This window comes from Diceros bicornis, chromosome 3 (assembly GCF_020826845.1).
Source record: "Diceros bicornis minor isolate mBicDic1 chromosome 3, mDicBic1.mat.cur, whole genome shotgun sequence".
NCBI lineage: Eukaryota > Metazoa > Chordata > Mammalia > Perissodactyla > Rhinocerotidae > Diceros > Diceros bicornis.
In genome coordinates this window covers 76,946,273-76,970,666 of record NC_080742.1, presented here as the reverse complement: position 1 = coordinate 76,970,666, position 24,394 = coordinate 76,946,273, and the positions used below count along the sequence as shown (strand labels likewise).

At 40.6% G+C, this 24,394-nt stretch overlaps 1 protein-coding gene across 1 annotated transcript in view; it reads right to left on the bottom strand.

The window, feature by feature from the left end:
• Positions 1 to 24,394, bottom strand: part of SND1 (staphylococcal nuclease and tudor domain containing 1) — a 420,486-nt gene that overhangs the window by 150,243 nt on the left and 245,849 nt on the right. Inside the window, exon 15 of the mRNA XM_058529372.1 lies at positions 6,873 to 7,014. Coding sequence (XP_058385355.1) covers positions 6,873 to 7,014 — 142 coding nt within the window. The remainder of the gene's footprint in view (positions 1 to 6,872; positions 7,015 to 24,394) is intronic.

The window sequence follows — 24,394 nt, the reverse complement described above, 5'->3', positions numbered from 1 at the left end:
TCACATTCCCTCTCCTCTCTCATTAGAAGTTTTTGGTCTATTGAAACAGACAGTTGATATTCCTATTAGCATTGGCTGGAGAAGAGACGTTAAAGAGAAAGAAGGAAATGAGGTACTTTATTCAAAGGCATTCAAGGTGGAAGGACACACAGCCAAACCTTTAGTTCACCATGCACAAACCCACCACCAATATTTATCAAATCCTGGACACCTAGACCCTTTTCTCATTGCCTCCCTTGTCATAATGCAGCTCCAGAGAGGAGCTGTAATCAAAAAGAGAGGAAAAAAATTTGAAAAATATCAAAGGGTAGGCAAAAGGGAAGCCTCATTTTCTAGTCTTGTTTCATATGACTAGGTAACTGGTTAATTATAAGTCACCTGCTGTGATCCACATGGGAACCTCCCGCCAGGTAGCTGCTGCCTTCTAGGTGGTATGTACTGTGAGTTCCATCCAAGATAACTGACACCCACTCCCCACACCCCATATGCCTCAGTCCATAATTCCTCATACATACATGTCCCACTTGTAAGAACATGGAAATGGGGTGGGCTCACCCAATGAGTTAGAAGACTCCAAACACCTGATATAAGACTACCTAGATTACTTTGCACTGAAACCTCAAATTATTCTTCTCTTCCAATGCAGGCATGTGGTTTCCAGACACTAACTTGATACTTGCTATGCTTAGTCAACAGAACGACTTCCCGAACTGTGCCTTCAGCACGACCCAGAAACCCCAGAGCTAAGAAAGGAAAGCAAAATAAGGAAACGTAATATGAAGGTCATAGCAAAAAGACACACACTCCATGCCCACTGGCGCTATTAAATAAAGATGTGAATCAAGGGCCAAGCGATTTGCAAATATGTGCCTCAGTACCTCTTCAGACAAGAAACTAAGTAAAATGTGACACATATGACAAGTGAAAATAAACTAAAAGATTGTGGTTAAACTGCTTTTGTTCTAATGGGAGGAAATCTATGGGGCTCACTAAATGCCAGATGAGGAAAAAGAATGCTTTTAAACAAATATGGGCTGCCCAGTGATCCTGGCTTCCCTGCTAACACAGGACAAGAACCGACTGTGATTGCCTCCAAGCCTGAAATAAGTAGGCATAGGAGGAGGCCACAGCAGCAGGCGGAGGGACCTTGAAAAGTCTTGGTTCTGATGGTGTAAGGTCACCTGCTCACTGATCAAACCTAAGCCAGGTGCTCAAAGGACTAAAGGGCAAGAGCTTTCAGGAGGCACCGACCTGTTAGCTACAGCTGACTTTGCCCAGCCCCACCTGCTATCCCATCTGACCAAGCAATCATTCCACATACAGGGGTGCAGGAACCGTGACAGAAAGGCCAGCTGGCTTGGGCCAAATGCCACTCCCTATCAAGCTGTGGGGCCGTCTGCCCAAAAAAGGCCACATAAAAATGGAAAATGTCCACCCCACCTTGAAGTCCAGAGGGCTCTCCAAAAGGCTGGGATTAATGAAAGTAGCATATATGGGACTGCTGAACAATTCTCTTGGCTTTTCCCTTGAGAATCACAACCCAAACTCCCACCTGGCTGCCTGGAGACACCATTTCTAGCAGAATGCCTTTGTTACATGGTGTAGAGCACATCCCACAGATAGCTGCAAAGCTGTGCCATGAGGATCACTGTCCAGGTGAACAACTCCACAACGTGAATATTGTGTCTGTGTCTATCCTCATGTTCAGCTTTGGAGTTGGGTCTCAGAGGACCAAGCGGTCCATCCCTCTCTAAGGATACTCCCTTCACCCATGTTCTCCATCCATCTCATTCATTCCATCTCCTCTAAGTCACCGCTCTATTAATCATTTACTTGCATCCTTTCTTAGTTCCTACTCTTCAGAATTCAGACCAGTGCTTCTCATGTTCCCTATGATATTTTCTCACTTCATCTTTTTTATATGCTCATCTGCCAAGATTTTGTTGAGTTTTACATTCTGTAATTGGTATTATGAAAACAACAGGTATACTGAAAAGCTTTTCCAATTATTCTTGAATAAGAATTACAGTTATGGGGCCAGCCCCATGGCATAGCGGTTAAGCGCGTGCGCTCCGCTGCTGGCGGCCCAGGTTCGGATCCTGGGCGCACACCAATGCACCACTTGTCAAGCCATGCTGTGGCAGCGTCCCATATAAAGTGGAGGAAGATGGGCACAGATGTTAGCCCAGGGCCAGTCTTCCTCAGCAAAAAGAGGAGGATTGGCATGGATGTTAGCTCAGGGCTATCTTCCTCTCGGGGGAAAAAAAAAAAAAAAAAACCAAGAATTACAGTTATAAAGGTACTTAAGATGCCGATATCCTTAGAATGTTACCTTGACCATTTAGCTTTCACTTTTCCGCACTCCTTTTGCATTCTCTGTTAGATTTTTGTGAAGAGCAGTCTATTTTTAATTCTGTTCCTTATTTCCCACATTTACTCCCCAATTGCCTATAATCTGCCTTTAGCTGAATCAACTCTGATGAAATTGCACCGACAAAGGTTATCCATGACTTACTAATTGACAAATGGTATAAAATCACTGTTTTTACCTACTTGATCTTCTAGGTAAAATCGGACACTGCTGACTCCCTGGAATTCTTTCCTCCCTTGGTTTCCAGAAGACTAGTCTCTCAGGATTCTCCACCTAATCCTGTGACCAACAAGTATCTGTTCCTAAAACCTAGTCTTACTTTTGTGTTGCCCTTGCTAGTGGACATCACAATCTGCCCAATCACTCAAGCTTTAGATGCATTACTTCTCTCCTACACTCAACAGCATTCCCCATCCCCAACCAAAAGAATCTAGTCATTCCTTGAATTATCAAGTCTTCCTCCTAAATACTTTTCCAATCTCTCGTCTTCTCCACTGCTGGATTTCAGGCCTCTATCCCTCTTGCTTTTTAACTGTTCTCACAGCCTCCAGCCTCATTTACTCCTATGTATCCACCAAAATAAACTTTCTTAACACAAGTGTGAACATGTTGCTCTCTTGCTTAATACCTTGTGACTGAGGGTTCACAGTATGTTCCACAGGAGAAAGCCTAGCTTCTGCGTTTCCAACCTCATCCCACTCTACCTCCCCTCACTCTTTTTTTTTTTTTTAATAATTTTATTTATTTATTTTTTCCCCCAAAGCCCCAGTGGATAGTTGTACGTCGTAGTTGCACATCCTTCTAGTTGCTGTATGTGGGACGCGGCCTCAGCATGGCCCGACAAGCGGTGCGTCGGTGCGCACCCGGGATCCGAACCCGGGCCGCCAGCAGCGGAGCGCACGCACTTAACCACTAAGCCACGGGACCGGCCCTCCCCTCACTCTTCATACTCCACCAGTACCAAAGGGTTCATGGTTCCCTGCACACATCAGGATACATCATACATACCTCTATATCTTTATACACGCTGTTACCTTTAAACATCCAGAATGTTTCTCTCCTTCTCCTCCTCCCCTTCCATCCCCCAACACTGAAACTCCTATTTGTCCTTCAAAACACAGCACAGATATCAGCTCCTCAGGAGACAATCTCTGATCGCCACCTAAATAACCAACCATTTCTTCCTCTGTGCTACTTCTGGGCCTTGTAGATAATTCTATTATCTCTCCTAGTGCCCAAGATTGCAGTTTGTTTACATGTCTGTCTTCCCTCCAGAGCTTCCGGAGACCTAGGACTGTGCTGTACTAGGATGCAGAGTTCCTTGCTTCAAAGTCAAAAGGAAAAGCCAGTAGCCTTCCCTTCGAAGGTTTTGCTTAGTCAGGAGACGGCTAGAACAGCTCCTTTTCTGGAGTTATTTCCGTTAATAGATAGGTCCAAGTCTCCAAAGTAGAATCCTAGCTATGTGCACAAACACTGTGCATCTACGCCAGTCCATACAAGAGTTAAGGAAAGCTCTAGTCTTGAATTCACTATGTCTTTGTGAGGGAAAGGGGAAGGAAACATTTACTGATGATCCGCTTTATGGCAGGGTGGTTCTGAACCCTTTACACATCTCATTAAACCCTCACAAAAATCCTGAGAGGCAAGAAACTCTCTCCAGTTAACTGATGTGTAAACTAAGACTTGCAATAAAAAGCTTCCCTAAAGTTACCTGCTTGTACAGAGTAGGGCCATGATTCAAACCGAGGTCTGCTTTCTCTTAATACTTTTCAATATCCTGTATCCTTGCCAGGTTTCTAAAGAAACCAGAAGATGTGTAATATAACTGTATATAGTATGGCAGGAGAAAAATGTAAAAGCTTTTATTTGTATCATGTATTGGCTTCTGTAATCTGTCTTTCAGAATCTAAGTTAACTCAGGCAATGCCTTTTGAATTACTAAGCTTAGAATAATGTCACGTACACAGAGGAACTGGCTAATGCGGAGTCCGGTGATCAGACTGCTTATGTTTAAGCAAGATACAACCAGAAGGGTTCTATAGGAAAACTCCAGCCAAGATGGGGCTAAAGCTCTAAGCCAGCTCTAAGCCAGGTAATTTTTACTTTAGAAGCCAGAACTTCAATGTTTTCTTTCCCCTACAGATCTGTGGCCAAGTTTCCCAGAAAGAATAATATACTGTTTCTCTTTCACACCTCTGGGATAAAGCTCTACACTGCCAAAAGGAAGCTTCTGTTTCGCAGGTATAGAGCAAAGGATAAGTTGAACATATACCTTAAACTCTGTAACAAGAATTCACTGCTAAGAAACTTCTCTGCTACGGAAATCTTCAGAGAAGGGCACAAATGGTTCCATGAAAGGACTCTGTCACCCACTGCTACGCTACCCCGCAGTTTACTATAACTCACGTTCGCAGAAACAAAAGCACCGCCCTCTGGTAAGGTGTGGGTTTATTGCGGCCTTTCTTTTCTATAGCTGCCCCCGAGCTTCCTGTCATACTTCAATTAGTCCCTTCAGAGAGCTTGCAGAGATGTGTAATGATCATTAACTTCTTAAGAATGTGGAAGAGGGCTGGTCCCATGGCTTAGCGGTTAAGTGCGCGCGCTCCACTGCTGGCGGCCCGGGTTCAGATCCCAGGTGTGCACCGACGCACCGCTTCTCCAGCCATGCTGAGGCTGCGTCCCACATACAGCAACTAGAAGGATGTGCAGCTATGACATACAACTATCTACTGGGGCTTTGGGGGGAAAAAATAAATAAATAAAATCTTTAAAAAAAAAAAAGAAGGTGGGAGAGAGCCTCACTGAGAAGACGGCCAAGCAGCAGTGGCAGTGAGCTTTATGGTCATGTATTCAGTGAGGGATTTATCACACGTAACAACCCACTTAGTTGGGGCCTGAGGGAGACCCTTATCCAGAGAAGAAACTATCGGTGCCTTCTAGGTCAGGGAGGCTGAGGCAACCTGGCAGGGGACAGCACGGATGGCTCCCATTTCTCTTCCCCCATGGCAAATTCTATTCAAGAATTCAGCAGAAGTGCCGAGGCAACAGGACAGCCTCAGAAAAGGCAATGTGCATTGGGAGAACACAATGGAATACGTCTTTTGTGAGTGAGTGAATGTTTGTGTGAACAGGGATGGGGTGTGGGGTGTTGAAGTAAAATGACACTTGCTCTCAAAGACCATGGTCTCTGTGAAGTACTGACTGGAAATAAATAAACATTATTTGCCAGCAGGGAAGAAATGAAGCAGCTTGTTCCTTGACTGCATAAATGTAAACTGCTCAAAGAACACGGTTCATACGTAGTCTTGCTGGTTTGTGAAATGTTAAGTTACCAGAAAAGACAGGATACAGGGCCGGCCCCGTGGGGTAATGGTTAAGTTCGGTGCATTCCCCTTCGGCGACCCGGGTTCACAGGTTTGGATCCCGGGTGCGGACCTATACCACTCATCAGCCACGCTGTGGCAGCAACCTACATATAAAGTAGAAGAAGACCAGCACAGATGTTAGCTCAGGGTGAATCTTCCTCAGGCAGAAAAAAACAAAAATGAGGAAGACAGGCAACAGATGTTGGTTCAGGGCTAATCTTTCTTAGGAACAAAAAAAAAAAAAAAAAAGAAAAGATAAGGTAAGAAAGATGTATCTTCTGTCAGGGAAGAAAGGAGGAAGGATTGCCCTAGCATGCAACCTTAGTGCAACAGAGAAATACTACAGATGCATGAGCTGGTGAAGGTAACATCATGTCTGAGGGTTCATAAAAGATTTGGATCCTAATGACATTTGAAAAGAATAAATGGCATCACCTGGGGAGCTACAAGGGCAGAGTGTCTCAGCTCCTCTGCAGCCTGTCCATGACTAACGCGGCAGGGGGTCTACCCGAACGGGAAATACCAACTGTGAGAATTCCATCATTAATATTTTTCTATGTCTGGAACTCCCCTCACTCGGGCTGTGTAAGGATATGTGCTGTCTTTTAAGCTACTCTACTCCTACATATTGTGGTTGGTGGAAACAAGGAGCAGGAAAGGGCCAGTGCTGGGTCTGCAATGACAGAGGGATCAAATCTAGGAAGTTTGCGTTCATATCTCAATTAGAGATTAAAGTACTGACATGGGCTCCAAGTCCTATCTAAAACACAGGGGAGGGACCAGCCCGGTGGTGTAGCGGGTTAAGTTTGCACGTTCTGCTTTGGCAGCCCGGGTTTCGCTGGTTCGGATCCTGGGCGTGGACCTACTCACTGCTCATCAACCCATGCTGAGGCGGCGTCCCATATAGAAGAGCTACAACTCTACAACTATGATACGCAACTATGTACTGGGGCTTTGGGGAGAAAAAAAGACAAAAGAGGAAGATTGGCAACAGATGTTAGCGCAGGGCCAATCTTCCTCCAAAAAAAAAAAAAAAAGAAAAGAAAAAAACAAAACACGGGAAAGGAGGGCATGTGACATCCAGCAATGACTTCTGAGCTCCAGGAAGAATTTTCAGGGTAACTCATAAGACTTACCCGCAAGCAAGAAGGTGATAAGGCAGGTTTCCTTTGGCAAATATAGCTTGAGACGAGAACCACTGAAGACATACTCTACCACAGCTTCAGAACGACCTGCCCGCTGAAGGAAGGGCAGAAACTGCTTTGCTTTTTGGGTATCCTGGTGGAGAAAAGAAGAAAAAAGATTACAAATTAACAGAATCCAGGTAAATGTCTCTTTCTCTCTGGTCTAAGGCAAAAAGCCTAGCAGACCACAGGAAGCCAGGCAAATCACCACATAAAATCAGACACTTCCGAAACTATGACACAGACAAGATTCTCACATGCTTTTCATAGAAGAAATATAGTTAATCAAAGGTTTCCAACATTCTCATTGACTTTCTGCTCCCTTCTGTTCAGTTACTAAGCATTCAGTGGATATGCAAGTTAGGAAGGTGCTTTGAAATGAGAATTTCAGTCCTTCTCTAGGACGTGAAAAAGCTCCTCTTCCTTCTACATAAAATTAAGGGGAGAAGACCAATACTAACCTTCTAGGGAGGTTACTTTAATCTTTAGTTTTCATTAAAAAAAAAAAAAAAGATTCTCAGGCTGTGTGATATAGCCCCTAAAGCCCTTTTCCAGGAAACCCAAAGTAGTTCATGTTTCCCTTCAGTAGGTTATGGAGATTCAGAGCTCACTGTTTCTTAACAAGGAGAAGAGTGCAGCCTTCCTTGGGAGCCAGCACAGCAAGCCCTGTCCTACCTGCTTTTCGGGGATGAGCTGGGACCTGGGCACACTGTTCCTGTTCCCAGGAAATCTGTAACAGCATGATGTCCTCCATGGGGACCAATACCACATCATGTCAGCACAAATAATTATAGAAACAATAAAACACACAAAAACTGCATAGCACTTTTTAAACTTTTTTCACGTATCAACACAAATTCATGCATTCTACCCTCAAGAGTACCAAATCGTGGGCATTTGGAACCTCAGAGCTCTCAGCTTCAGAGGAGCTAAGAGCCTTCAAATCCTTTCAGTCTCTCAAGCTAATTAAACAGATGATAGAGTAAGCAAGCATCAAAATATCACATCGCATGTGCAGGGGGAATAGTCTCTGGATGTCAGAATTTCTGAGATTTTCAGCCCAGCCAGCAGAACTGTAAACTCCCTCTGAGGACAGCAAGCTCTGCACACTGTCCCGACTCCTGCGACACAAGCAGCCTGCACTCTGCCTAGCTCTCCCTTTCTTACTCTGCTCCTAGCAACAGAGCTATTGTGTCTAAATTAATGCACATTAGATAATTAAAATTTAACAAGCCATCAAGTATTTGAGAGTTTTCACAGCAGCCAAAGGGGCTCCTCTCATTCGGAAGCACTGAGGTAGGCCGGGATGAAACCAGTATTTATAGTAATGAGATTCATCCTTCCCTTCAAACAGATTCGCAGAGAAAAGGAGAGACAGTCATCCATTCTCAGTGTCTCTAATGGCACGCTGGTAAAAGGTAAGGTAACAATGAGCTTTAGTGGGTTGGAAACTCCCCCAATGAACACTTAAGCCACACATATTCTTCTACACATATACAGTGGGAAAATGCCTTTCTGGAAGTTGGCTGAAATCCAAAACAGTCAAGCAAGACAAATGCTCCACAGGAAAGAAAGCACTACCTGATTAAAATCCTTTTGCCATACTAGTCTAAAGCTGGGACATTATTCATAAGCTGAGCCAGTAAATCAACAACAATTATCAAACTGATTACCACAAATCATGAGGCAACTTAATGTCTTTGAAGAGAAGGCCTTTTCCCTCAACACTATAGTGATCTATATTTTTCAGAAACAGACTTTTGCTCACCACTGTCTTTTGGATGTATTTATCTGAAACAAAGATGCTTATAGGAATAAAATAGCACACACACACACAGGTCTGCTTTTAATGTTAACGCTAAGAAAGAAGCTGCAGCAAATTCTCGTCCTATTTTGCTAAATGATTACCTACTTTGTCAAGAGAGATACTTCCTATTCCAGACTGAGAAGCAAGGAGAAGTGAAGGTACCTTACTGTTAGCCATGCAATAAAAATCAATAGATGTTCCTGACTCCTCCTAAAGTCTCAACCTACAACTTAACAGTAGTCCTATTCCAGAAACAACATATGGGAAGATAGCAAAGAGAATGTGACAAGCCATTGATTATGACAAAGAATAGAAGTGAAAGCTAACTATGACAACTGAAGGCATGAAAGCAAGTTTTAAAAGCCTACCAAAAATGGCCATGTTTATTTCCATAGAAAAAATTGCTAGATAAGACATGGAGCTCCCCATCCTCTTGAGGCAAGTGTTCCAAAGGCTTGGAGAAGATGATATGCCTATGGACCATCAGTTAAGGGAAAAGATGGAAATTTCACCCAAGTTGATAGATTTTTAGGAATAGGAATCCTTATAAAGTCAATTAAATTGAATGTAATCACCAAAAGATGTCAGTTCTTTCAAATCTCAGTCACAGGCAGACAATGGTGTCTGTCTTTTCTTGTCATCTCAAGCGCTTCCTTTGCCTGGTATGTTCCTTTTCAATACAAAAATTGTTGAAACCTTTAATATTTGTTTCAGTGGCTCAAATGAAAAGACTGGTAAGGCAGATTGACAAGTCCCCTCAGGTGATGTAGCCATAAATCATTCCCTGCTAATTTAGCTTTGGAAATTATTTATTTTGGGAATTTTGATTATATTACTATAAAATTGACTAAATGTAGTTAAATGATTTCCCTTCCAAAGAACCTGGGCAAGTAAAGCAATGTGCTTCAGTCTCTTATACTCATTTCGAAGGTTATAACGATAAGTAAATAAAAGAAAACTTGATTATGAGAAACAGAGTGTAATAGAGACCAGTTTAGGCCCCAGTGAGGTGCTGAAGATGCCAGGTGGATCTTAAGGACAATAAAATGATAAAGTTCAAAGGATGTTATTAACAAGACATTTTAAATTCTCTTCCAATAATCTTGAAGCAGGGCCTACTGAGATGTAGCCAAATTAAAGAAGTCTTTACAACGTTACAACTCCAAAATGTATTTTTAAAAATAAAGATTAAAGGCCTCAGATTTAAAGAGATAACATTGAGACTTACGACACAGAACACTCATTTCAAGGTAAGACTAGGAAATACCAAATATTTCTGCTTAGATATATAGTTGCTGGACTCTCATCCTCAGCTTTTCTATGTTGTGGCTTATTTACATGAGGTCTGGGAATCTATTTGCCATAGTTATCTGGCACTACACTGGCTCAAGGATTTGAGAACCCAAGGAGATAAGTTAGCTAGAGTTTTCTGTACTAATATTCCTCCCCACTGGTATAAATAATCAAAAAGCAACTATTTTAAGCAGATAAGTCTTTTATGTTGCATTGGTAGTTTTCACATTACCTGTGATCCAAAACAAACCATACACAAGTATTTTCCTGTACTCCTAGAAAAGCTAATTTAAGGTTGCATTAGCTACATTTAACCTGCTATTGTGGACGGCCATCTCTTTCAAGAATGTTTCTGCCTCCTCAATGCACCTTGAAATTGAGAAACTAATGATGCAACAAATGTGCCTGGGGTGACTTCATTTCAAAGGATGTTAATATCCACACCTCAAATTTATAAGAGCTGTGTTTTGAATGACTGAAAAAAGGCAGGACGATCCTTAGAGGGAAAGGTTATAAAGACACTTTAATTATACATTTCTACTCTGCCTCACTTCCGGCTTATCAGGACAACCTCTTCCAAATGTGAGCACATGTGTCAATACCTATAAGAAATCCCCTTCAGCAGTTACATTGCGACTTATCTCTACAAAGTACCTTGCTGTGTAAGCAAATACATGTTTAAAATAATGAGTACAATGAATTACCAAGTTTGAGAGAGTGGGAAAGTTGGGGGCGGGGTGGGGAAGGTAAGAACAGGGGGAACAGAATTCTTCTGTGGCAGACGTGGGACAACGGTCTGTGAGAACACTACTGAGACAGCCAGGTCATCTGGATCCTAGAACAGCAGAACTTATATAACTCAAACTTCTCTGAATTCTGGAACAGAACTCACTAGATGTCAGTTTACACTAGATGTTATTAGCAAAGTGAATTCTATCATTTTTCCACTGAAAATACTCATAACAGTAGGCATTAACATAGTCAGGACCGGTGAGGGGCAAACACCACAGCACATAAAACAGCACAGGGGCATGGGAATCAGAGTAAACCTATCAGTTAACAATTAACCACTTAGGATTATCATGTGCAAGTCTCAAATGGGAACTGTTAATAATGAAGCTCACTAATTATTTCTCATCATCACAATCACTCTTTGATTAACATCATAGGAAAAAGAACTAAAAACAAATATATGCAGAGCTTATTATGGTACCATGGGGGTACTCCACCAGCACTTGAGAAACTGAACTTGAAAGAGGCCCATCAAACCTGATGAAGCTTCCTGGAGGTACAACCATGTCCTACTGCCCACTCCAGCAAACCAGGAAGGTTTCTCCCCAACGAGAGCTGATTATCCTGTCTCTACAGGGCTGACCCAAGGCTAAAGGACTCCAGAGCACAATGCTGTCTGAGTTGAACCAATCTTAATATTGAAGCAGCAAAATCTGTGTGTACAAGAGGACAGATACAGAGCAAAAAGAGTGTCGCCATCAGAACTAATAGCTAAGGATACTGAAGCAAACACACACTCTCATCTAAGGTGTATTGTGATAACTCATTGCCAAGGTTATCTATCTTTTCAGGGCTCTGCAGACCAGGAGAATTACTTCTGCAGTTATGTGGAAGACAAATCATAACTATATCCCCTACCAGAAAGGCAAAAAATTCATCCATCACTCTACACTCTTCCTCCTCTCCACAGCCCAGGCGATATGGCCCCAAGTGACGTTTTAATTCACAGAATGAGTTTATGATTCTCTGTGAGGAATCAGCTGTACAGCAAGATAATCTCTTGAAATAAATGGTGCCCCATGGGGAAATACTTGGGAATGCCCTCCAGTTCCAGCATTACCACAAAGCACTTAAAAATTTGGAACTAACCTTCCCTGGCTGGTTATCAATATTTCACGGCAAGGTGTGTGTGAGGGGGACAGGGACAGGGCGTAAATTTCAGTGAGGTGCAAGTTTAACAGGACGGAAGTGAACATAGGAGAAAACCCTAGAGAAAAACACTCTGGCTGAAAAACAAAAAAAAAACTACAAGGAAACAAACAAACAAACAAAGGTGCTGAAGCTAGGCCACCAATAATCTTTAAGTGTTGTCTGTAGTTCACAGTTTCTCACGCAGTTTACTTAGTCGGCACAGCACCTTGCTAAGGCCTTTGTCAGTGCACAGCAGAAATCACGTTTCAGGCTCTGGGCTCTACTCCTGGGAGCATGAATCAAGAGGACATTTGCAGGAGCACTAAGATGGAAGAAAGCCCTGAGCTTGGGAGGCTGGCATTCTAATCTGTGGCAGCCTCAACAGAGACCACAACCTTCTGTTTTCTTCCGACTCTACTCTTTTACCAATTATTCAGGAAGGATGGCCTGGCTAAGCAAAGTTTCCAAACTTGTAAGGTAAGGACAGACAGAAGAGCAGAAGGAGCAGGCATGGTATGCTTCCCAAACCGGAAGAAGGAAGCTGCAGAGCACATCAGTGAAAGTGTAGCTTCATGTCCCAAATATGGAGGAAAAAAATTTCTCTGCAATCATACTTGAAAGAAACTCAATCTTCCACAACTTTAAGGATATGCCTGCCCTCAGGAGCCCTGCAAAGGAGAGGCATCTACAAATATTTTTAACTGGTTGGTCTTGCCCAACGTCTATTTCCTTTTAACAGCTACAATACGAGACAAGAAACCAGGACTTGGCAAATGGTAAGAGAAGACACAACCTTGTGTTTAGAATGAAAAATATGCAAACCCATTCTGACTGACAATCATGGCAGTCCAATTAAAAGAAAGTGAAACCATGTAACAGGAATAGATTAGGGACCCCCAGAATATGGTTGTCATGGCCTTCATCTGTAATTACCCCAAGTGGAAATAACCTAAATCTCCCTCAAGAGGGGAATGGATAAACAAACTGTAGCACACTCACACAATGGAATACTACTCTGCAAGAAAGAGGATATAGGCACAACACGGATGAATCTCCACTGCATGATTCCACTTATATGACAATCTTGCAAAGGATAAACTATAAGGACAGAAAACAGATCAGTGGTTGCTAGGAACTAGGGAAGGGCTAAGAGTTGACTCCAAAGGGGACAGGAATTTTTGCAAATGTTGAAGCAGTTCTATTATCTTGACTGTGGTGATGGTTACATGTCTATGTGGTTCTCAAAATGTACAAGTTTATAAAAACTCAGAGAATTATATACTAAAAATGATATATCTTACTGTATATAAATTATACCTCAATTTTAAAAATAAACAAAAAAATTGGCATGGCTAGGTAGACTATGCATTATTTTCATTTTTAACTAAAGAAAACTTTTTTCCCCTAGGCAACTAATTTATAAGTAGTGCAGAGAGAACAAGTTCAAAATTAAGCACTCACTAATTATGTTTTAGACAAACTGCTTTAATCTAATTAGCTATTGAATGCATTAAAGTATTTTAAAAATTCAAGCAGAAAATACTTTAGATGAGAAATCATGGAGTTAAAAGAGCACAGGGAAAAAAATCTGATCAGTTTCCCAAAAGCAGCATAAGAAATATCAATTCTTAGGCACTGGCCATCCTCAATTGGCTACACAGAGGAAAGGTTTTGTTCAAATAAGGAAAAGTACTACTAAGTACATATGCCTATTGACATTTCTTTTCTACCTTGAAATAAAATCATGTGATATGGCTTAACATGAATAAAATAATATCCAAATCTCAATCAAATGAAAATTCTATAGATGCTCAGAGATTATTCTTTGATTGAATGACTTTCAATTTCCCAAATTTAACCAGTTGAAATTACGCTGTGAGAACCATTCAATTTAACCTTTAGAAATGAAGTCATTGCCTTTTAGTGGAAAAATCTGCATTTTATTATCAACAGGAAACACAACGCCCTTGGCTTATTCTAACAGGACCTTTTGCGTACTGTAAGTTCAGCATAGAAAGCACAGATGATGGTGTATTTGTGTCTCGTATCAAGAGGCTAGAAGTAAGTATTATATACCAGGTTAGAATAAAGTACCAACTACCCAAGTCTGCGCTCTTCCTATCTTCAATCCTTGTTCTCTAATGTGGATGAAGTGCAAGCCCACCAAGGCGGCGCCAAGCGCCTCCCTCCTCAGGTCTGCAGCCTACACAATTATCTGAAAGTTATGGCCGGTAATTTGTGGGGTTCAGAAGAGTTTCTGCAAATAAACCCCATCTTCATCCCACCCCCTACTTCATCCCAAACTGTCCCCTTTCCCCTTTCTCTATACTCTAACTTCCCAACAGATTATTACAATTTGTTAAATTGATATTCGGTGTTTATAAAATTATGACTTTATAAATTACGGCCCTCCCTGGAGCACTCCCATCCTCCTGCTGACTTCTGCAGGGTGCCCGTCAGGCCTGCTACACAACAGATGTCCTGGACCCTCCCTTCATCAAGACTCTGAAAATTCCCTCATTTCCCTTTCCTGTTTAAAAAACATCCTATTCTTATTTCGTGGAGAAAATGTCTTACCTCTCTGAGGTCAGGCAGTAAATATAAGATGACTTTTGTAGTTTTATTCAGGAGAAAGATATCCTATTCATGACAACTTTGAATCAATAGATAAATTACTTTCATTATCTATCAGCATAGCAATACACTATGTTTTATGATACCCCTGGCTTGTTATGATGCCAAGAAAACTTATTTTATTATGAAAATTAATTGTAACTACTCAAAAATAGAGACATAAGAGATAGTGGTTCAGAAATACCAATTTGTAAGAAAAAATGTTTACAGGGAAGCTTAATGCATTGGAAGGCATTACCATCCAATTATTTTCAGCTTAAGTATTTCTCTAAAAACATATAATTTATCCAAATTGTAGAAATCTAATTTATATAAAATAATTACATTGATAAGAAAATAGTTAAAGATGGCATTTCTATTTTACACTGGTAAAGATAAACACAACCAACGGTATCACAAAAAGACCATTTAGACTTTTAACAACTGTGCTGTTAGTTTTCTAAGAATAAAATGATGAGTCTTTATAGGAATACCACAATACACATCTTGGACATTCCCGAAAAAGGACACGAGACTGGTCTAAAAAAACAGCTTACAAGGCCAGCCTGGTGGCATAGAGGTTAAGTTCAGGCGCTCTGCTTTGGTGGCCCAGGGTTCACAGGTTTGGATCCCAGGCATGGACCTATGCACCGCTCATCAGGCCATGCTGTGGTGGCATCCCATATAAAGTAGAGGAAGATGGGCATGGATGTTAGCCCAGGGCCAATCTTCCTCAGCAAAAAGAGGAGGATTGGCAACAGATGTTAGCTCAAGGCTAACCTTCCTCAAAAGAAAAAAAAAAACCACACTAAAACACAGCTTACATGTGGTATGTGACAGTGAGAATATGGAACAAAGTACATCAACCAGAGTCTACAACTCTGGATATCAATTACAAGGCTACGATTAAAAAATAACTCACAAGATTGAAGTACTATTTTTTCTTTAAAAGTTTTAGATCAATTTTTATCACTTCCAAAGTCTCAATAGGCAAGAGGTAAAAATTTATTACAGAACCAGAAAATGGCTTGAGGGATAATTTAAAAAAATATGTGCAGAGTAAAGGATTTAAAAGACGGTCTGATCAAGCACAAGTTTTCATTTCATGGGCAAATCAAGAACTCAGGGGCAAGGAAACTGATATCATGCTAAACTCTGCCCCACCTTAGGTAAGAATGCAACTTCAGAAAACGATGGGGGGAAGAAAAAAATCAAGCAACCTATGACACAAATCTGAAAAAAAAAAAAAAAAAGTTTAAAAAGGTTAGACGACTAAAATAATTTCAACACCTCCTAAAAGTACTTTGAACATTCATTTTTGCCTGCAGACATACCAATGTAGATCCAATAAATCTTAAATAAAAGCTTTTATTATGCCTGATTAGTCTTTTTAAAGCCCTACATTTTTAAAGCATAAATACTTATAAAATTAGGAGGAGAAAGTTCCAGTTTTTGAAACATACAGAAAAATGACAACTAATATGGTGGAAATGTATTGTTATTTAAAACAGAGGTGGTCAGTGTTGTGAATAACAAATAACAAACTAAAAATCTAATCATTTTACTCATTAAAGATTTATAGAATGATGATGTTAAAAGAACTATAGCTATCCTATGGCCTAAGTTTCTACTTTATGGAATTGTTCTAAGAAAATAATTGCAGACCTTGATTTAGCTATAGGAATCAATGTTGTTTCTGAAAGGAAAAGACAATCCAAATAACCTAAATATCCAACAATAGAAGGCTGATTAAATAAATTGTAGTATACAAGATAGAATACTAGGCAGAAATTAAAAGTGAGGTTCAAGAATTTTCATATGGGAGGCTGGACCCGTGGTGTAGCAGTTAAGTGCACGCGCTCCACTGCTGGCAGCCCGGGTTTGGATCCTAAGGGGCACACCAACGCACCGCTTGCCAGGCCATGCTGTGCGGCGTCCCATATAAAGTGGAGGAAGATGGGCACGGATGTTAGCCCAGGGCCAGTCTTCCTCGACAAAAAGAGGAGGATTGGCATGGATGTTAGCTCAGGGCTGATCTTCCTCACACACACAAAAAATTTCATATGGAAAAATATAATTAAGTGGAAAAAGCAATCAAGCACCTACAACATGTCAATGTGCCAGACACTGTTCTAAGCACTGACTGCATAATTAAGAATAAAATAGAGAAAGTCTCTGTCCTGAAAAAATCTTTCATTACTGCAAAAAAAATTTTTTTTGGTGAATAGATGTATTTTTACTGAAAGATTTCTGGTGTAGTAGAAGAGATGATTTTATTTTCTTCTTTTGGCTTATTTATATTTGATTAATTTAAAAACAAAAACTGACAGAAGATTTGTGGTAAACAAGTATAATTTTTTGTTTTACAAGAAGAAAATATATTAACATTCAGTGCTGATTCAGCTTTGTCCAGATAAACTTACAAATTATTCAGGTCAGACAACCATCTCTCCAGTTTTTTAGAGCCAAATTCAACATTCTCTAGAGTGAATTAGCTCTTTATAATTGTTCTATATATTTTGAGATAAATATTATGGACATTTGATTTGGAAGACATCTCGATCTGAAACTGCATGTGAAATCTGCTCCATGATTTGTCCAAAAACAGCATATAAGCACAGCGCTTTAAGGCACCAATGACATCAAACTAAGTAGCCCTTTTCTTAAGGAATAAAAGTTTAACTTAGATAATAATGGTTCAGAGTGTCAACAATAGTATGATGTGAGAATAAGAAAAACGTGTTCCTAGTAAAGCAAGCAGCATAACATAAAGAGCCCCATGGTCAGGCTCAGAAACTGATTTAATAAAAGTACCCAGAATTCCATGTGTACATGAAATATATGTGACAATAGGCTTAAGCCATAATGAAACTACCCTTATAGAAAAAGACAGTTAGAAATACAGTGTTTTTGGGTGTATTTGGGAATTCGAATTCTTCCTTAAGAAAAATATAGATTTAACCCTGCTCCCATCTAGTGATTACAACTCTGCTACAATGTGATTACATGTGGATATTGTATTGGGGTTCTAGAAGTGAGACTCTAAGGATCTAGACTATCCATGGAAAACCATGTACCCCAGAATACGTGAGTGATGAGAGAGAATTCAGACAAAGAGTTTTGGTCAAGACAACAAAAGAAATTTGTGTTTTCAACCAAGGATCTCACATCATTATCATTTTCTCCATCAGTGCATATGTAATTATGGATGCTCTGAAGATTTCTCACTCATTGAAAACTACATGGACACCATCATTACAGACATTTATCCATTTACTATTGTTAGGAAACTCCTAAAACTGAAGGTACAGAGATGTAAGACAGTTCCTGGGGATAATCCAGTCGGGAAGACATCTAGCTTTCACCTTCCACCCCTTCATTCCACAAAAACTGCTCTAAGGTCACCAATAACACGTGTTGCTGAATCCATTGGATAGTTCTCAATTTTCATCTTTCTCAACCTAGACGCAGCAGAGTCAACTCGTGTTGTGAAGGTCTCTCTTCTCTTAGTTTCTATGATTTTTCTCTGACAGCTCAGGAAGCTCCTTTTTAAGTTTCTTTGGCTAGTGACTGACTACCCATCTATATATGATCTTTAAATTCTAGAGATAAAGGGCTTGGCCTAGGGACTCTTCTCTCTTAATATTCTCTGCACAATTTTGCAATTCACATCTATATGCCCAATAGTCTTAAATTCAGGCATGAAGTCCAGGCTACTTTTCCAGGCTACAAAACATTTGAATGGCTCACGTGTACCTCAATTTTAACTTGTCCAGAAATTCTTTTCCTCCGAAATCTATACCACCAGTGTTTACCATATGGGAAAAGCAGCACCACTATCAACGAGTTATTTGTACTCAAACACTTAGGATGCTCACGCATGACACCTGGTTTCATTCCCCTTCCATGACCCTTGATGCAAGCAATGGCCAAATTCTACCAGTTCTACCACCAAACTAGATCTCAAATTTATCTTCCCACATCCACTGTCACAACCCTAGTTCCAGCCACCACTCAATCCTCCCCTAACCACTGTCCCAAAGCCACACTTGCCTCAAGTCTATCTCCACATAGCAGCCAGATTGAGGGATGGGATATATATATATATATAAAGCTGACCTAATTATTCCACTCTCATGTCAGTGATTTCTCACTCTTCTTCAGACAAATTTCAAAATCCTTATTAAGGACTACAATGTGTAAATGTTTCAATCATTCACTGTCTTATTTCTAGTCACTATCCTAACATAACAGCAATACTGGTCTTGCCTTTTGAATCCTAGCAACTTTCTCCCTCAGGACCTCCCTGCACATAGTTTTATCCTTGAGCCCTGAACAAGATCTTCGATTAACTCCTTCTTTAGGCCTTATTTTAAAATCACTTAAAAGACTTCCTCTGACACACTGAGTAAGCTAGGGCCCTGAGTACACACTCTCACAGAACTCTGTACCTCTGTCAAAACTGTAATGATACAGCGAATGGTGTATCCCCTATAAGGACTATATCTGTCTTGTTTAATGTTATATCCTCAACATCCAGCACTGTGCCTGGCATATAACAAGCTCTCGTTAAATACTTATTGTTTGATCATTCATTCACTGACTCAACACGACAAATGCATTTAAAAAACAAGCTAGATAGCATATGTTAAATGTCAAATGAGAGATGAAGAGGCGGTAAAGAACTCAGCAGAGGGAGGAGTGTGGTTTGGGACTCGAACTGGATAAAGAGTTTGGAATACAAATATTGATGATGATGGCAGTTATCATTGATAGAGGACTTTTTATGTGCCAGGCAGAAAGCTCAGCAATTTAATAATCATTACCACCACCACGTAAACCACTGCTCTCTGAGCTCCTATTATGTCAACTGTTGTAAATATTTTGCGTGTATTAATTCATTCAATCACACCACAACCTAACGAGGTAAGGGCCATTATTATTCATTTTACAGATAGGAAGACTGTGGCACAGAGAGGTTAAATAACTTCCTCAAGGTGACAAAGTAACAGGCATTAGAGCCAGGACTTGAACTTGGGTGATCTGATACTGGAGCTCATGCTACTAATCATGACTTTATACTGTCACTATATTCTAGAAAATATGTACCCTTTCTGCTGCATCCTTTATACTAGCCTGTCCGTTTCTAGTTACTAACCAGCAGTTACCTCTGTACCTAGGAGCCAGGGTCACATTTTTTCCAAACACAGTATCATGCTGCTTTACTTTAGCTTATCACCTGGCAAATCAAATCTAAACTAGGCTCTGTGAAGAGATACAAACAAGATTCCTCGTTCTTAGGAGTTTAGAAACTAGTGAGGAAAACCATTGCACATATGACAACTTGCAAATGGGTTACCAATCAATACATAAAGAAGTGTAAATTCACAGTAATAAGTGATTAAATGCTGAAGAAAGGCATGATCAGAAGGCGGTGAGGATAAAAAGGGGAAATTGCCTGGAAGAAGAGAGATGTCCTGAAGAAGGAGGAAGACAAGGTCAGGAAAGGAGAAGAGACAGCATTCCAAGAAGAAGAAATGCCACTCAAAAAGAGCTAATTAATAACTTAGGCAGTCAGAACTGAGAACCTGTGGAATAGACTGAATACGATGTAAGAAAAAATAAGTAGTCTCTATCGTGGGGGAGTGTCCTGGAATGTTACAGTAATATTCTATAGGGGACAAAATCTGCCACCCCAAAATGTGTCTCTGGCATGAGGATTATTTTAGGCTGATTATTTTTAAGAAACAAAAGACTCAGGAAGAGGTTTTACCTCCCCCTTAACTTCCTAAAAGAATTTAGATAAAGGGCCTGTTCCGGAAGAAGAGCTATCAGCAGAGATATCTGCAAAGAATATGAGCTAGGTGTGATCAACTGGGGGAAACTTAGCAAGGCCTGTTTGATCAAATTCCTTTCTGTGTCCCATTGTCTCTGCATGGCAGGGCAAACATTTGTTTACCAAACATTTGCTTTCCCCATCTTCTTGTGAATTGTTTTCCTCCCCTGTGAAGTCCCATAACTCTACCCTCTTCTCTTTAGCTCAGATGGCATATAGACCTCAATTGCCTGACTGTCAGGCAACCTCTTATCTTTGGGGTTCCTGTACATAGATAATTAAATTTGATTTTCTCCTGTTAATCTATCTCATGTCAATTTAATTCTTAAACCATCCAGAAGAACAAAGAAAAAGGGAAGGAAAAATTTCTTCCACCCTGACAGTATTAGGAATAGAACATAGGTCTGCCTCCAAATTCAAAACCTTGGTAATAGCTTATACTCTCACACACCTCCCAAATCTGATATTATATTAGGAATTTTATCATTTCTTCTTGAGAATACCATTTCCTGAGGAACTGAGGCAAAAACTACCGGCTAATTCGAAGGCAACCCTGAGCCCTGACTCAAGGATATTTATCTAGACGTCAACATTGCAACGAGTGTCCAAAATTCTGTACAACATATTCTGTAGGGAATATGTTGGAAGCATGCTAAATAAAGCCTTAAAAACGAGTAAGCAGAATGTCTGTGTTAGTAAAATGACTTACTTTGAGATGTTTATATAAGCAACAGCCACAGGGCAAAATGAGTTCAATCCAGGGTTAAGTAGTGTTATGATGGTGAAGTGGAGAGTGAAGCTGGGGCTGGGCAGAAATATTTCAAGTTTTATCACATCACTCAGTAGCCATGAGACAGATAAGACAACCCAATCACACACCTGAACCCGGAAATCAGGAATTTTATCAACTGCCTTCAAAATACACTAACATTCATTTAGCCAAGCCTGTAATGGGCTCATTTAACCAATTTGGACCCATGAAATAAAATCACAGAACAATACCCACATGTACCCAAAGAATGGAAAAGAGAACTGAAGAGCTGAACCAGCGACAGCAGAATCTATTGCTAGAGGCAACTCTCTTTGGAAAGAGATGCCACTTTGTTTGCAAAAAAATGCTCCTGGACTCCCTCAATTTCCTTCTCCTTCTTTGAACAAAGGAAGAAAGTCAAAAATCATTACAGCTCAAGAGACTTAAATGAAAGCTAGGACCTTGTTTCTAAGGGGCTCATTTGCATGCATTCCTGTGTATGAAGTCAGTTACACAAGGAATCAGAAGGGAACTAGAAAAATTTATGGCAGAAAACTTCCTGAAAACAGAATTCACTACAGTGACATATCAAGTTTACTGATTATTTTGGAAAGATGTTTTACTATAAGAAGCAACAAAAAAAGAATCCCTGTCTCTACTAGTGCTCCACCTCTGGGCAAGTCACCTGATCAAACATTTCTGACGTGCTGAATTAGAGCTGCGACACACTCACCAAATGTCAAGACACTGTGCCCTGTCTTCAGTGTTCAATCCCCTCTACCTCAATCTGCTATGGTGCCTGAATTTTCCAAAACAAAAGCCTGTCGATGAACAAAATGGCAGAACAAATAAGGTACAGGCACGGAACCAGGCATTCTGCAGATGCAAGACATATTCGCTTTAGAACTCTTTTTTTTTTTTAAAAACAAAGAACTTTCACAACCAAATGACCCTTCACATTTCCAAGTATAGACTAAGCACTAAAACGAAGATTTTCAAAACACATAATTATATGATCTCTTATTGCCCAATGTATTAAATGGTTTTGCATTCCTCTCGTTTCTGCTATTGCTTCCCCTCTTAAAAGGATAATTATCAAACAGGTAAAATCATGACTTTTATACAAATATAAAACATATGTCAAAAATTTTATTTTAACCCACTAATTAATAAGGGAACCAGAAAGATATTAACAACCGATTCAAAGGAGAATCTGAAAAACAGACATATAAAGGCAACAAGGAATGCTGAAGTGAATTTGCTAAAGAGGCAAAACTGTAGAGCAAAACTATTCAGTGAAAACGAAAAGTCTGAAATCATTTCTTCTACAAGGCAGAAATCAATTGTTTCTATATTGGGCCACATTTGTACGACAGGAATCATTTGCATCACCGTCAGGTCTTCACAAGTTAAATTTTCTCTCCACAGAGGTACAAAACAGCCCAGGCAGAAACAAAAGAACAGATACCTATAGAATCAGATAACCCCCAAAGGTTTACCAGGCAGCATCCACAATTCCACTGAAAGCATATCCAATAATCTTGCCAGTTCCAAAGCCTTTAACAACTTCTCCTGATACTTGCAACTCAATAAAAGAGGTACCAGATTATGTCCTAAATTTAGTGCTCTTTAGTGAAAAAAAAACAAAAAACAAAAATCACAGAAGCAACAGAACTCAGTTGAAAAGTGGATTCAACTTATAAAAAGAGTTGCTTAAACACAACCACCAACTGTGGTAAATGCTGAAATGCAATCTTTAAAAAATTCCAACATTTCTTTCCAATTTTCATTCAGAAACATGTTCAACCTGAGAAAGAGAGACTTCTCCCTTATTCCCATGGAAAGTATAAATGATTTTGGGTTTCTTTAAAGGAGAGGGGGACATCCCTGTAGTTCTCGGGAGTTTGAATAGGAGAGCTTTACAGACAAGACCTGGCCACACAGGACTCTCATGGCTGAAAGAACTACAGACAAGACAATAAAGCAACGCCCTCAACTGTCCATTATGGAGGGCAAGCAGCTGAAGCCAACTTCCTGACACAATCAAGGTCTCCTTAACAACATATGACTCTGTTGCAGAGGGAGAGGGGGAACGGGACATGAAAGAAGGGGGGAGAAGGGAGGAGAGGAGACATGGGAGGATAGGAAAGGAGAAGAGGGAGATGGGAAGATAGGAGAGGAGGGAGTAGGAGAAAGAGGGCAGAGGGGAAAAGAAGAAAAGAAAAAGAGAAAAAAAAAAGAGCCTCAGCACTCTCTGAAGCCTGGGAGAATCTTCTAAGGTAGCTGCTACTCTGGCATCACAGGTGCCTTGTGCACAGAGCTGCAAAGCATGTTTCTATTCTGTGAGAATCCAAGTCAATGAGCTGAACGCTGTGGTCCAACTGGAGTTCAAGAAACTTTGGGTGGGAGGGGAGGAAGAATGGAACAGAGAGAGCAATGCTTTCCCCTAAATTGGCAAAAACTTGAGCTGCCGAATTCAAGAAAGATGCAAGAAAACCGCAAAACCTCTGATTAGCACCAGCCATGGCTTTCCTCCAAGGGGCTGTTATATTTATGGAGCACACGTGCCTGCTCTAGAGAGCAAGGTCAGCAGACAGGGAGCTGGCTCTTGCAGGGTCCTCTGGGATATTCCCAGGGTGGCAAATGCAGAGCCCAGCCGTGGGCTAGCGGCTACTGTGTGAATAGGGCTCTAGAGCTAAGCAACCTTTCTAGGTCCCGTACACCCACCAGGCAGAACCACAGGCCTTGACCTTGTGTAGCTGGCACAAAAGGAACATTAGACCATGATTCGAGGCTCCAGGATAGTAAGAGAGGGAAGGGCTATTAAAATAAAAAAAAAACAACAACAACAAAGAAAGGAGCATTTGTGCCATCAAGTTACCAGGGCTTAGGAAAAAAAAGGTGGCTAGAAAGAACTTCAGAATCATGTGAGAAGATGGCGACGATCTAAACAAGCAGGCCAGAAGACACAGAAAGGAAACTGTAATTTAACATAGATCTAACCTCTAAAGCCCTTGGGTGACTGTGCTACTTTTATACCTTCTTCGGACTTACTGGGCAAACCACTTTTTACTTCTCTTTAGCCAAAAATAATTGTATTTTTAAACTCTTCCATTAAGGCCCAACTCCACTGGAAGCCAAGTAAAGATAACTTCTGTAAAGGTCCCTAAGCCTCTTATAGAAGAAAGGACTGCTCCAAATACCCTGAGGAGAAGAGGATAGTGCTATTCAAGTTCAAGAAGGCACTGAAA